The following is a 13536-nucleotide window of genomic DNA, read 5'->3' on the forward strand; positions in this document are numbered from 1 at the left end:
TCCTTGTAGACCGCACTGGAAGCAAGCCCTATCAGGCATTTGATTTTCCCAGTCTTCCCCTCTTCCAGAACCTCCAAAATCCGCTTGCCTGAGGGCCATGACTAAAGCAGTGGGGTGGCCTTTTTGTTTTTAATCCTGTTTGTCCCATTCCACCTGCTCCTCCTGATCTCTAGTATTAAAAAAACCGAGGTTGCCAAGTTCAATAGGGTTTTTCCTAAGTTTTGCTCCGGGCCTAAGGCAGACTTTGGAAGTTTTTTCTAACATCTGCAGCTGACTGAGTGACAAACTTATCCTTTAAGATTAGTTGGCCTTCAGTAGAGTCAGGTGACAGAGAGGTATGTTTCCTCAGTGTCTCCCTTTGTCTCTCCAGAAAGGCAGTAGGATTTTCTTCCTTTCCCTGTGTTACAGTGGACATCACTGAATAATTCGTAGGCTTCTTCCTGGTTTTTCCTTTGTCCTTCTAGCATGCAAGTTAGCAAATGTCTGCAGCACCAATCTCCATGTTCTGATTCTGTGTCCCAGTGAGGGTCTACACTGGGAACTGCCTGCTGGCCTGTGGCGAATTGTTCTCTTTCCTCTGTTGTCATCCTTTAATTGACCTGACTGAGATACCAGAGATCGCCAAACTCTCAGGCTGCAGTTATGGCGGCACTTCTCTCATTTGGGGTTAGTGTCTGATCTAGCAGTAACGTTTTATCTCTCCATGTCAGATCAAAGGATTGTCCTAACCCTCGTGAAACATCAATATAGCCATCATGGTTATCTGAGGATTTACCTAGGTCTATTTTAATTTGTTTCAAGTCTGAGAAGGAAAAAGGTACATATACCCTGACTGGGCCGAATTCTCCAGAATACATCCTAGGGGCGTTTTTTTGTCTTGGGGGGAACATTTCCCATCTGAAAAAAAACAGGGATGCCAGCACCCCTGGTCATTTTTCGATGAGCATTAGTCCTAGAGCATCCTCTCTGGTCCTAATGCTTATTCCTTTCCAGGGTGCGTAACCGCCCTTGGACCTCTGCCTATCAGATTTGTTACGCTTACCAATGTCGCAGTCCTACTCCCCTTTTCCCACCTTTCTTGACTACAAAGAAAGGGGTCTGGGCTGCTGGATTCTAGTTGTTCTTTACCAGCGTGGCCACCATCGTCTTTGCGCTCAGGGGTGAGTTCTAGAGCTGGGCTGGGTTCCTGAGTATTTCATAACAACCCCGCCCCACCCCATCAAGATGCACTCCCATAAATAACAGTGCTTATGCAAATTCATTTCAGAGAGGGTGTAGGTAACCTTTTGAGTCAGGATTGAGATAGAGTTTTTTGATTCCGTGAGTACTTTAAAGCTTGGCTGAGTACAAAGAGCTCCCACGTTTGAGCAGACCAATTATTAGGCAGTTTTCCTAACTCTGCTTCTACAAGAGTTTCCTTATCAATTACTGAATACCCATCCTGGGCTTTTTTTTTTCCCCCTGCTCAATCACCCGGGAGGAACCATCTATGGTCCTGTCCTGAAGGGAGTTCCTCCTAGGTCTAGTTGGACCTTTGTATGGTAATTAAGATTTAAATTCCTTGTTAGGAAACCTGCTTGGTTAAGGGAATTTTTAGTGGTTAATGTTAAATCACCTTTTTCTTACACCTATACTTTTAGAATCACCTATACTTTTAGAATGTTGAGTTAGTAAGCTACTTTTTTGCTTATGTTTACTTAGGATAGTGCTGAATTGGTGAGGTGTGCTTACAATGAGGTTTCCTCTAAAAGTTATTTTTCTACTTTCTTCTAGCAAAGCAGTTGATGGAATGCATTTGGGCCATCCATGGGTTACTGGGTTAAGGATTTTTGATAGGAAGGCTGCTGGTTGTCAGCGGTCTCAGTGCAGCACTTCTCACAGTGCGTTCCCGGCACGCCTGGGGGCCCGGAGGCCTGTTAGGGTCTGTTTTCATAGTGATACTGAGCCAGCATCACTCTTTTCCCCTCTCCTGCTATCCCCAGTACACAGTGGCATTACTGAGGTCCCATGGTGCGTGATGACACAGGACAGAACACAGTGGATACGAGATCCCATGGCTTCTACTGAGCCCACCACTCATGTCTCATTTGATTGTTTTAGAAAATAGTTTTAAAAAATATATTAAAAATACGTTAACATAATGGGTTTATTGCTAACATGTATGTATTTAAAGCTATTTAAATTTTTAATAAGGTTAACATAATGGGTAAAATCCACAGAACAGAAGCTCTTTGGGGTTCTTGGCCATCTGGTCTGGAGACCAAAGAAATTGCGATCCCCTGTCCCTCGCATGGAGGGAAGAGTGTGCTCTGGCGCCCCCTGCCTAGACAGGCTGCTCTTGGCCACATGCTAGTTGTGTGGCTACTTGGGTAAGCCTTGGTTTGTCATCTGTAAAATGCAAGTATTGCTAGTACTGCTCTCATAGGGCTTTCATGAGCTTTCAGTGATATAACTAATCCAGATAAAGTGGATTATTTAGTGCGGAATAGACATTGCCTATTATCTTAATAATGGGGAAAAAGAAATACTTTAAAATTATTAGCATCCAACACATTTCCTAAGTGTTTTTTAATTCCCAAAGCCTTTCACAGTAACAGACCAGTGTTAGAAGAAATTTAGACATTTTTAAGTTATTCAAGTGTTCCAAGTAATAAAATTGGTTTTAAACTGGAATAAGATTTTCCTGTGTTAAAATTCGGGTTTAGTTTTAGTTCTAGATGTTTGACTGCTTACTGTTATATCATGTAAAAATGATTTGAATGAAAATATAGAAAGAAATAGACCATAGGGAATAATGAGAAACAATGTACTGAAATAGCTCCCATTTTGAAATTTTTCTGAATGTACATTTAAATATTATATGACTTAGTAAAAAAGAAGAAATTAAGTTAATGAGCAAAATGAAACTTTTTTTCAAATAATTGCTAATTTCCTGGTGGTGTGATGTGATTACTGGCTCTAATTTTATTCACTGGTAACGACGCAGGAATGCCCAGTTGAGCAGTCAGCAGCCAGCGTGCATTGTGTGGGAGCACAGAATCCTTGGGATCGTTTCTGTAGGGTCTGGGCAGTAGGGATGATCAGATCTGAGGCCCTTTACACGGCAGGGTCACTGAGCTGCAGCCTTGACAGTTCTTCAGTTCACACAGTTCAAATCTGTGGAACAGTTGCCTCTATAATTTTAGTTGGGCCTGAATGTAATCTTCCTGATGTTTTATTTTAGTGACTGAAATATTCTCTGTGCACATATTATTCACTGGGAATGTCTTAAAGGATTGTGGTAATGGAAATTCTTTACTCTGATACACACTTTACTCTGACAGAATAGTGGGGCAGGTGGATAATCACCATTCCCATATGTGGGCAATATCGTGTTATTGTTATATTTGAAATCTGAAAATCAAATTTAAAACATAAATGATGTAAAACATAAGTCAAAAATATGGACAGTTCTAAATACATATGACCGTTGAGCAATGTGGGGGTTAGGGGTGCCAGCCTCCCATAGGGTCAGAAATCCTTGTATAAATTTTGACTCTGCAAAGTGTAACTACTAATAGCCTACTGTTGACCGGAAGTCTTAACAATATCATAGTTCATTAACATATTTTCTATGTTATATGTATTATATATATATAATACAGTATTCTTACAGTAAAGTAAGCTGAAGAAAATGTTAAGACAATCATAAAGAAGAGAAAATATATTTACTATTCTTAAGCATAGAAGTGGATCATCATGAAGGTCTTCATCCTCATCACCATTACCTTGAGTAGGCTGAGGAGGAGGAAGGGGAGGGGTTGGTCTTGCTGTCTCAGGAGTGGCAGAGGCAGAGGAAAATCCTCCTGTAAGTGGACCCTCATGGTTCAAACCCGTGGGATTCAAGGGTCAACTGTATTTGGTTTTGCTTAGTTGACCTTTTAAATCAACCAACTTATTTGAGACAGTAAATTTAGATAAGATGTAATCATGCAAGATAAGATGTAATTATGCATTTTAGAGATCAGCTCTTGTTCAGGTGAACCCCAAAATATAGTTCTGAGACAGATTAGCTGATCTCAGTATTCTAGTACCCAAGCTTTACTATTTAATGTTATATATGAATAGTTATTATTATTGTGTTCTGGGCAAGCTATGAGAAATCCCTTGTAAACTGTAAGCTAAATTTTACTATTTTTATTTTTTTTGAGATGGAGTCTTGCTCTGTCGCCCAGGCTGGAGTGCAATGGCATAATCTCGGCTCACTGCAACCTCCATCTCCTGGGTTCGAATGATTCTCCTGCCTCAGCCTCCCGAGTAGCTGATATTACAAGCGCATGCCACCACTCCCAGCTAATTTTTGTGTTTTTAGTAGAGACAGAGTTTCACCATGTTGGTCAGGCTGGTCTCGAACTCATGACCTCAGGTGATTCACCTGCCTTGGCCTCCCAAAGTGCTGGGATTACAGGCGTGAGCTACTGCAACCAGCTACTATATTTCTTTAATCGCTTTTCAGTTATACCTGCTGTTCTGAAGTTAAACGTAGCCGTCTCTTTGGGGTGGCTTTCCTTGCTGGGAACTGCTGCCGGCTGCTTGCATCAACCGAAGGGTATTTGTAACGGATTCTTTAACAGCCACAGCGCCAGTGAGGGCCAGTGACAGAGGCTGCTTTCACACATTCTATTCCAGGCCCAAGCCAATCTTTCTAACTTCTAATTTACAAGGAGCTGAAGGTTTCAAGTAGCAGAAGTAGCTGGGCAGGGGACATGTGATGCTGTCATTTGGGTGCTTTTATCAGAGTCTGAAGAGGGGAGAGTCCGTCGGCAATGCTAACTCCTCCGTCACTCCTGGGGCAGCAGCCTGCCATGAGAACCCGAGCTCAGAACCCCTCATAGGGACATGCTTTCCTCTGGGGGTTCTGGGTAGACAGGGAAGAGGCACTGCCCCTCCTACCTGGCCTGGTGATGAGGTAGCGGACACTCAGAATGTACTTTTCTGCCTCTTAAGGGTCACACAAACTTACAGCTTTCCACGTCTCCAAGCTTCTGGGCTGGGATGAGTTGTCTGGGAGGACTTGGAGAATCCCAGTTCCTTGTCTGGTCAGACATGTGCATTAATCTGACAAACTATCACTTTTCTTGGCTTAGAAAGGCCCAAATCGCTACTAGTTTGTGGGTGAGGGGTCACTTAATCCAGTCATCCTGATCTACCAATACTTTTTCCCTCTCAGCTTTAGTGTAAAAGTTGCAATCTGGTCTTGGATTCGCACTCCTGGGGTGGAGTCTTATCTCCTCCGTCCCGTTAGAGCCGTGTGATGGCAGGTGCGTAGTTACCTCGCTTCTGTACGCCCAGTGTCCCAGCAGAATGGAGATAGCAGTGGAAGTTGGAAGCATTATGAGGCCACTATCCCACTCTCACCCCCAAACTGTCATTCATTCTGAAGTATCCTAAGAGTAAGGAGACAGGAAGGAAAGAACACCCCACCAGCCCACCAATTTTGCACATTGTCACCAGCACTGTCACCGCTTTTGAACTGCAGGGCTCCAAACTCAGAAGTCTGAGTGTCCAAGTGTTCGCTGATTTTTCTCCATAGCCTGCCTCTCCAGCTGTGTGACCCCCATAAATGATATTTGATACCTCCTCTCGCCCCACCCCCGTCCTCTCCTTCCTTACACTCCCTTCCAATCCTCCACTTTCCAGGCACAGAACTGTGGACCTCCTGCCGCCACTGACGTGCCTCTTCCCACAACCACCCAGAGATTCTAAAACCTGGAATAAAACACATTGTGGGGGAGCTTTCAGTATCTTAGGACCTCATCTGTCAAGCCGATTAACAGCCTGAGCCCATGGGCAGAGACAGGCTGGCAGGGATGGAGGGAAGGTGCCTGTGAACTGGGAGGTTTGTTTCAAAGCTGTATTGGGGTGGTTTGGGAGGTGCTGGTAGAGATGATGGAGCCCAAACCTGTCACCCCAACCCAAGCTCTGGTGAGAAGCGTTTCCCACCACCTACCAGGTTTCCTTGATTCTCCCCTGTATCCACAGTGCAGTTCTCTGAGGCCACCAACAGTCAACAGGGGGAGGCGTTGCTGCTGCCTGGGAGACTGAGGCAGCAGGGGGGAGGGCGATGCTATCCTGCTGTGACTGTTGGCACAGGGCACATTTGTGTTTACCCACATTTGAATGTGCTTTGGAGCTAACCTGGGGCCATAACCATCACACATGTGGTTTCCATCAGAAAAGCGTATCTGATGGAAAGTACTTTGTGGAGATATAAGCAGTTGATGATTATCCTGAAGTAATGCAGGGACTGCACACATGAAACGTTGACTTTTTGATCCATCACTTTGCAATTGTTCAATTATTTATTAAACAAACATTTGAATATCGTAGGATGTCTTCATGTGTCTACAACCAGAATGTAAATTGACAGTGAAGATTTATCTCATTAATTCTGAATCTCTGCTACAGTGATAAATATATTGCTTTGCTCACAGGAATCATTAAAGGGACTTAATATCTAATACTTGCTATGTAATCAGCACTATATAGCTGAAACTGAACTATTTTGCCTGTTCATAGATACTTAGATAGAATTAAATTCAAATAGAATTTGAAAGTGACTCCTCAAGGGGTGGCCATGAACACTAAGATTCATTGAAGGTTTTTTCTCCCCTCTCAGCTCCAGCCCGCTTTTCTCTGTGAAGTGGGATGTGTGGGGCAGCAGAGCTGTATTTACGCGCGGTGCCTTTCCCGCTGTCTCGAAGGCACCGGGAAGGCTACAAGGGATTTTCTCTCAAATGTGCAGGGCCTCCACCTATGACTCCGGAAGGCTGCCGGCTCCCCCAGGGGGCTGCTCCTGGCTTTCGATGGACTAACTTAACCTCGGGCCACCGGAGCGCCAGCTGGGGGAGCCCCGGGATGCCTGGCGCGCGCTCCGCCCTCCGCTGTCCTGGCACTTTGCTCCCATTCAACAGTCGGTGGTGACACCAGCTGGGCACAGCCCGGGGCATGGCAGGGCCGCGTCCTTAGCGAGCGCGCTGGGCTCCTCCTCCTGCTGGCCCGGCCCGCGTCTCAGCCGTGGGGACCCGGGGGCGCCGCGACTCGCCCACAGTCGGACGGCGGGAGGCGGTTTCCGCAGGGTCCAGTCCCGGAAGCACCGAGTTAGAGGGGAGCCCCTGGCCCCAGGAGGAGGGGAGGGTGGGAGCTCCTCTCTTGGAGTCCCCGGGTTTGGTCGCCGGGATGTGAGCAAGCCGAAGAGGCCGCGGCTGGTCGCAGGTGGGTGTGGTGGGGCCGCCCGAACTGCAGGGACCCGCTCCGCGCACAGTGGCTGAGAGCCCGCCTCTTCTTCTAGGGGCTGAGGATCCGGCCTCTCGGCAGCACCATGCCCTTCCCTCCGGTGCCGCCGCAGACCGCCCAAGCCGCGCGCCACTTACCCCGGAGGCCCTGCGCCGCGGGGGACAAGAAGAGGCCCCCACAGCGGCCCGAGGGGCCCCTCTCCAGCTCCTGGCCCTCCGCCACCCTCAAGAGGCCGCCGGCCCGGCGCGGCCCCGGCCGGGACAGGACGCAGCTGCCGGCCCCTCTGGGCGTCTCCCCCCAGGCCTCGCCCTGCCGCGCGCTGGCCCCAGCCACGTGCGCCCCGCCCCGGCTGGCCGGCTCCGGCCACAGCCCGGCGAGGACCACCTACGCGGCGACCTCGGCAGGGACGGGGACCACCGCCGCAGGGACCTCCTCGGGGACTGGGGCCGGTCTCGACACCGCTGCGCTCTTCTCCCTGAACCTCACCCCCGAGGCCGTCCTGGTCATCCAGAGGCGTCATCTGGAGAAGCAGCTGCTGGCGCGGCCTCGCAGGCCCTTCCCCTCACCCTCGGCCGAACCCAGGCGCCTACTCACTCCCTGTCCCCGGGCCAGGGCCGCGGGCCTGCGGAGGGGCGGCCCCGCCAGCGACCCCGACGCGTCCCCAGCCGCTGGCCTGGGCCGCCGCGACCCTCCGCCCCGCGCCCAGCTGCTGTCCGGCGGCCTGCAGGTTCCCCAGCTCAGCCCGCGGTCCGGGGCCCTGCGCCCGATGCTCAAGGTGTCGCTGCTCAACGAGCGGCACAGGTACGACGACGTGGAGTACGAGGAGGAGCCGGAGGCGGTGGACGAGGGCCTGGTGCGCAAGTGCACGGAGTGGCTGCGCGGCGTGGAGTCGGCGGCCGCCGCGCGGGGCCGGGCCGGGGCCCTGGACTCACGGCGGCACCTGAGCACACTGTGAGCCCAGCGGTCCTGCGGGGACAGGCCAGACCTGACCCCACATCACCTGCACGCACCACTCCGCCTGGGGACCCTCGGGGGAGACCGCAGGCTCCTCTGGCCGCCAGCGCCCACTTCCAGGACACCCGTGAGCAAGCTGGCCCGCGTGGGGTGCAGCCAGACTCGCCCGACGGCCACCCCCCTCCTGCCCTCACCAGCAGGCAGCCCCGGCCTTTCTCGTTCATACTGGTGGTATCTACCCCGGAAGCTCGCCTATGCCCCACTCTGGCCTCCTTTTGGCGTCCCCGAGTGTCCATGCAGTTCGTGGGGAATTAAGCAACTGAGAAAATGCCTCTCGACGCCCCCAGCCCCAGGGTTCGTCTCGGTCCCAGAGACCCTCTGCCTGGAGGTGGGCCTTCCCCAGGGCGACATCTGCACCCCCTGCGGTGTCACCCTCAGCCGTTGCCGGGCACCCTGGACAGTGCGGTGGGCGATGGCCCAGGGTAGGTGGCCGCGACGGTGGCCTCCTGCAGAGCTGGGACCCGGTGCTACATTGGTGATTTTGTTTTCTCCCAAGTCGGAAAAATGTTGAGGGTATTAGAAATCCCTGAAACTCAGTTAACCGAATTTCCAGTCGCCAAAGCGGAAGGGTAGGCATCGCCAGGCGCTGGTGAACCCTGGTCAGTGAGCGCTTCCGTGGAAACCGCTTGGCTGATTACATGTTTTCTGTGTATTATTTGAATAGAGAGTAAAGCTCCTCTGCTGTTTCCTAACCATACCCTTTCCCCCGCTCACTGGAGGCTGATTTCTACATATTTCTTCCATGTATCTGAGAATATCTAACTCGAAGGATGAGAAGGAAATAAAATGTTATAATCAGATAAGGCTGGTTATAGAAGAGTAATGTATTACCTCAAGTTTTGACTTACTTTGTAAAAGCCAATAACTGGTTTAATGTTTATCTTGACAGACTTTAAATGTATCAAGTCCTAATTGTATTTTAAATTGAAGCCTTACGTTTTTAAAAACAGACTTTGTATTTTTCTCGTGGAGGTCTTTGCTCTAATCTCTCTCTCTCTCTCTCTCTCTCTCTCTCTCTCTCTCTCTCTCCCTCTCTCCCCCTCCCTCCCTCCCTCCCTCCCTCCCTCTCTCTCTCTCCGCCTCCTCTCTCTCTCTCTTTCTCATTCTAGGCACACATTTAGTTAGATGTGAAGCATTTAATTCATTGGGAGCTAGGTCAGCTGCCAGATAAGTTGCAAAAACAAAAACAAAAACAACCTACCCATTGAATAACTTCTTTGAATTTGGAGATAAGTTTTCTTTTACTTGAAATGAATATATTAATACTAGAGGGGCAAAACTAGCAATGCTTGCTGAAGTGACGGTGCTGCTGTTGTTCCACCCGCACCCAGATGGTCTCTGAGTGCTCCATCCTGGGCAGGGCACACAGTCTGGAGCTGAGAGGGTGGGGCAAGAGTGCATTGACTCCAAGCCGAAGGCAAGAGTGGCTCAACTTGGTCTCATCTTGCACTTAGTGCAAATACCAATAACTAAAATGCCTAGACTTCTGCCCTTGGTCACAGTAACAACAACGTTTTGAAGACTTTTCCCTGGTGGCATCCTAGAGGGACTGACTTTCTGCAGCCTCTGTCTTCCAAGCTGAGCTTCTGCTGCAGTGTGCCTGTCACTGCACCTGTGTGTCTCCCTGATGTCCCTGTCAGCTGCTTCATTTTGATTTCCTTTCTTTTCCTGCTCTTTCTCCAGTCTCCATCCCAGCATCTCCTGTTCTTAACTGGCCACAATACAACACTAAGCACACTTTTCGTAATTTGCATTTATTAAATAGAGTTTGTAGGCCTTGTTCTCTACTTTAAAAGCAGATGAGTGGAATATTTATGTTTCTCTAGTCAATGAGCCTCAATAAAAAAAAAAAACAGAAAAAAGGTTTGACATGTGACACATGATATCTTTTCATTGCTGTTAAGGACATTTTGAGAAAGTTTTCTAAGTTGCTATGCTTCAATTTCTTAATGCTTAAATAAAAGAGAAATTCAGTGACTTGTGCTTCTTTTTGAGGAGGACACTGAAAACTGGTCAGGAAGAGACAACTGAGGGATTTACAATTCACATGACATGGTTTTCAATGTGGCGCTCAACCTAAGGTTCTGGAATTTCCAAGAGTTGACAAAGGTTTGATGGTTTTTTTTTTTTTTTTTTTTTTTTTTTGAGACGGAGTCTCGCTCTGTCGCCCAGGCTGGAGTACAGTGGCCGGATCTCAGCTCACTGCAAGCTCCGCCTCCCGGGTTTACGCCATTCTCCTGCCTCAGCCTCCCGAGTAGCTGGGACTACAGGCGCCCGCCACCTCGCCCGGCTAGTTTTTTATATTTTTTAGTAGAGACGGGGTTTCACTGTGTTAGCCAGGATGGTCTCGATCTCCTGACCTCGTGATCCACCCATCTCGGCCTCCCAAAGTGCTGGGATTACAGGCTTGAGCCACCGCGCCCGGCCGGTTTGATGGTTTTAATCACTACTAGAATTTTTAAGCATCACTACCAGGATTTTTAAGATAGTCAAATACTGTAAGGTTATTTGGCAATGACACTGGACCTTTTATGGGGTCACAAATCTCCATGAAAGCTATATTCCAGAAGGACTCCTAAAACCATGGACCACATAGCAACAAAACATTGCATATAATTTGCATATATTTTAGGAAGCTCATGGGTCCCAGGTTAGGGACTCCTCCTATATACACTCACTAAAATATTTTTTTCTTTTGCCTAAAGTAATTTCAAACTGGTAGGTCATACCAATCGGAAATTGAAGGGTTAATTTGAATAATGGCTAGGCTATTAGATTACTATTAGGTTATTGTCAAATTCTCCCGTCACTGTACTGGCTCATAGCAGGGACTGAGGGGGACTTCCACCCCAGGAGAGAAAATTGGGTGCCACTATGTAAGTAAAAGTGTTGCCAGTTGTAAAGGCTGGGCATGTATGTGACTTAATTCCATCTGTTTAGAGAATAGCTGGCACTTTAAGATAGGTTTTTATGTTGATCTGCCTTATTTCTAGAAAAGTGGATGCCAAGTTTTCAGAACCATTAATTTTGAGGTTTCCCTAGAAATTATGCAATTCAGATTAGGGTGGGTGATCTGTGGGATCTTTGCTTTTCAGCATGGTAATTTCAACCAACCATTGTATATCATTCAAAGAAAGTCGAAAAATAACCGTCTCTCTAGTAAGCAAGGACACTTTTGCATCCACAGAAATGCACATGCAGGCCTTTGTGACCTGAGGGAAACCTGGATTGATGTGGTTCCCCAGCATGGCCTCTGTCCAGATGCTGTCTGGGTAAGGACACAGCTGCTCCCACAGCCTGTAGTGGTGGCCCCATGGCCCGGCTTGGAGACGGAGCACCCCTCAGCATTGTGCGGGAGAACTGCACCATGGTTCAAGGTGGATTTTGGTGCCCTGGAGGCTGGAGCTCCCACACTGATGCTGTCATTTATCCATGTCTTTCATTAAACTTCCATGTCTGTTTCATCTTCTGTCTGTGGGGATAGTTGAACATAGGTGACCCTGGTGAGGATTATGAGGCAATATGCAAAGCGTTCCCCCAGCTCAAGGTTAACTGTAATTTTTACTATTTCAAAAAAGTCTTTACTCAAAAAACATCCTTCTCTGGCACTCATGTGCACATTGGAAACCCTACCTGGTTACAGCATTCTGAGATTTTTATCTTTAACCATTTAATGCACACCTACACTTTTATTTCCCTGAGGAATTAAAATATTACAATGTCTATTGTGTTTTGCTTTCTTATCTCACACTTAATTATTATGTTACGAGCACAAAATTTAGCTCTGAGCTTCCTGGTAGCAGAGACAAAGTTTAAAGTAATGAGTCATATAATCTCAATATCTAATAACAAGAAACACTTTTTGGAGAGAATTGTTATGTGTGTATTTGAATTATATACAACATAATGGATAATATCCTTAAATGCAGCTTCTCGAAGATGTCTAAATGTTCTTGTTGTTTTTTTATTTTTTGAGATGGAGTCTCACTCTGTCGCCCAGGCTGGAGTGCAGTGGTGCGATCCCAGCTCACTGCAAGCTCCGCCTCCCGGGTTTACACCATTCTCCTGCCTCAGCCCACACAGGCGCCTGCCACCGGGTCCGGCTAATTTTTTTGTATTTTTAGTAGAGACAGGGTTTCACCGTGTTAGCCAGGATGGTCTCGATCTCCTGACCTCGTGATCCACCCACCTCGGCCTCCCAAAGTGCTGGGATTACAGGTGTGAGCCACTGCGCCCGGCTGAAGATGCCTAAATGTTCTTTACATCAGCTCTTGATGATTAAAGAGCTCTTGATGAAAGCCAGTGGGGTCATCATTAGCGACATCCTTCCTGGAACTGGCCCATCCCACCTTATGGAGGTGGCATAGATGGAAACCTGCAAAATACAGTAGGGAATCTTCAGGAAGCGTTTTAGATCGGCTCAAATATTTAGCAATTACTGCCCTAGAACCTCAGACAATTCTACATCAGTCCTTAAATGTTTGGTCTCATGACCACTTTCTAATCTCAAAAATTATTGAGGGGAAAAAAAGTATTGAGGGAAGCCAAAGAACCTTCTTCAGTGCGAGTTTATCAATCAGGACTTCCTGTATCAGAACTTAAAGCAGAGACCCCAGAACAGTCAAACTGCTGGTTTCATCCATATCATGTCAGCTCCTAATGCCTGCTGTAAGAACTGGCTTAGCTGCATCTGAAATGGACGGGAAGTGTTTTAAGAAACATATTTTCCAGACCTCAGACCTAAGGATACTAATTCAGTAGATCTGGGAAAGGGCTGATGTGCCCCCAGGTTGGGAGCCATTGCTATATGGCAAGACATACAAGACCAGGCTCAGGAAATACTTCAGGCAGATTTTATTGAAGGTGGATTTAACCAACTATGTCCTCTCAGAATAGACACTGCAATGCTACCCTGTCAATATCAGAGTCTCCTTTTCAAGGTAGTTATGTCTCCCTTCCTGGCCATGTGTTTTCACGGCAGGGAGGGTAGGATGCAATGACCAAAAATAACTAAAGTGACCCCATGTCATCAGCCTAGGCACCGTCCACCTCATAGAATTGGGAGTGCTGGCCACTCCACTTCTGGGGGGCCTTGCCCCAGATCTCATTCATCCCAAGTCCTCTCCCTTGATGACTGATGTCCTAGGTCTTCCCTCATCTACCTCTGTCAGCATAATTATGAGTGCCTCCCAGATACAAGCTTCCACAACACACACACGCCACTCCTGATGCCATCGTGTCACCAGA

The 13536-nt window shown here is 47.9% G+C and overlaps 1 protein-coding gene across 1 annotated transcript; it reads left to right on the forward strand.

Moving 5' to 3' along the window:
• Positions 1-7089: 7089 nt before the first annotated feature.
• Positions 7090-9235, forward strand: PRR18 (proline rich 18). The gene has a single exon (XM_030929334.1). The coding sequence runs from the start codon at positions 7361-7363 to the stop codon at positions 8228-8230; it is 870 nt and encodes a 289-aa protein (XP_030785194.1). The 5' UTR covers positions 7090-7360; the 3' UTR covers positions 8231-9235.
• The last annotated feature ends 4301 nt before the right edge of the window (positions 9236-13536 follow it).

The sequence above is a fragment of the Rhinopithecus roxellana genome, chromosome 4 (genome assembly GCF_007565055.1).
Source record: "Rhinopithecus roxellana isolate Shanxi Qingling chromosome 4, ASM756505v1, whole genome shotgun sequence".
NCBI classification, from domain to species: domain Eukaryota; kingdom Metazoa; phylum Chordata; class Mammalia; order Primates; family Cercopithecidae; genus Rhinopithecus; species Rhinopithecus roxellana.

Coding starts and splice junctions, on each gene's coding strand:
- PRR18 (XM_030929334.1), top strand. CDS start 7,361: ATGCCCTTCCCTCCGGTGCCGCCGCAGACCGCCCAAGCCGCGCGCCAC.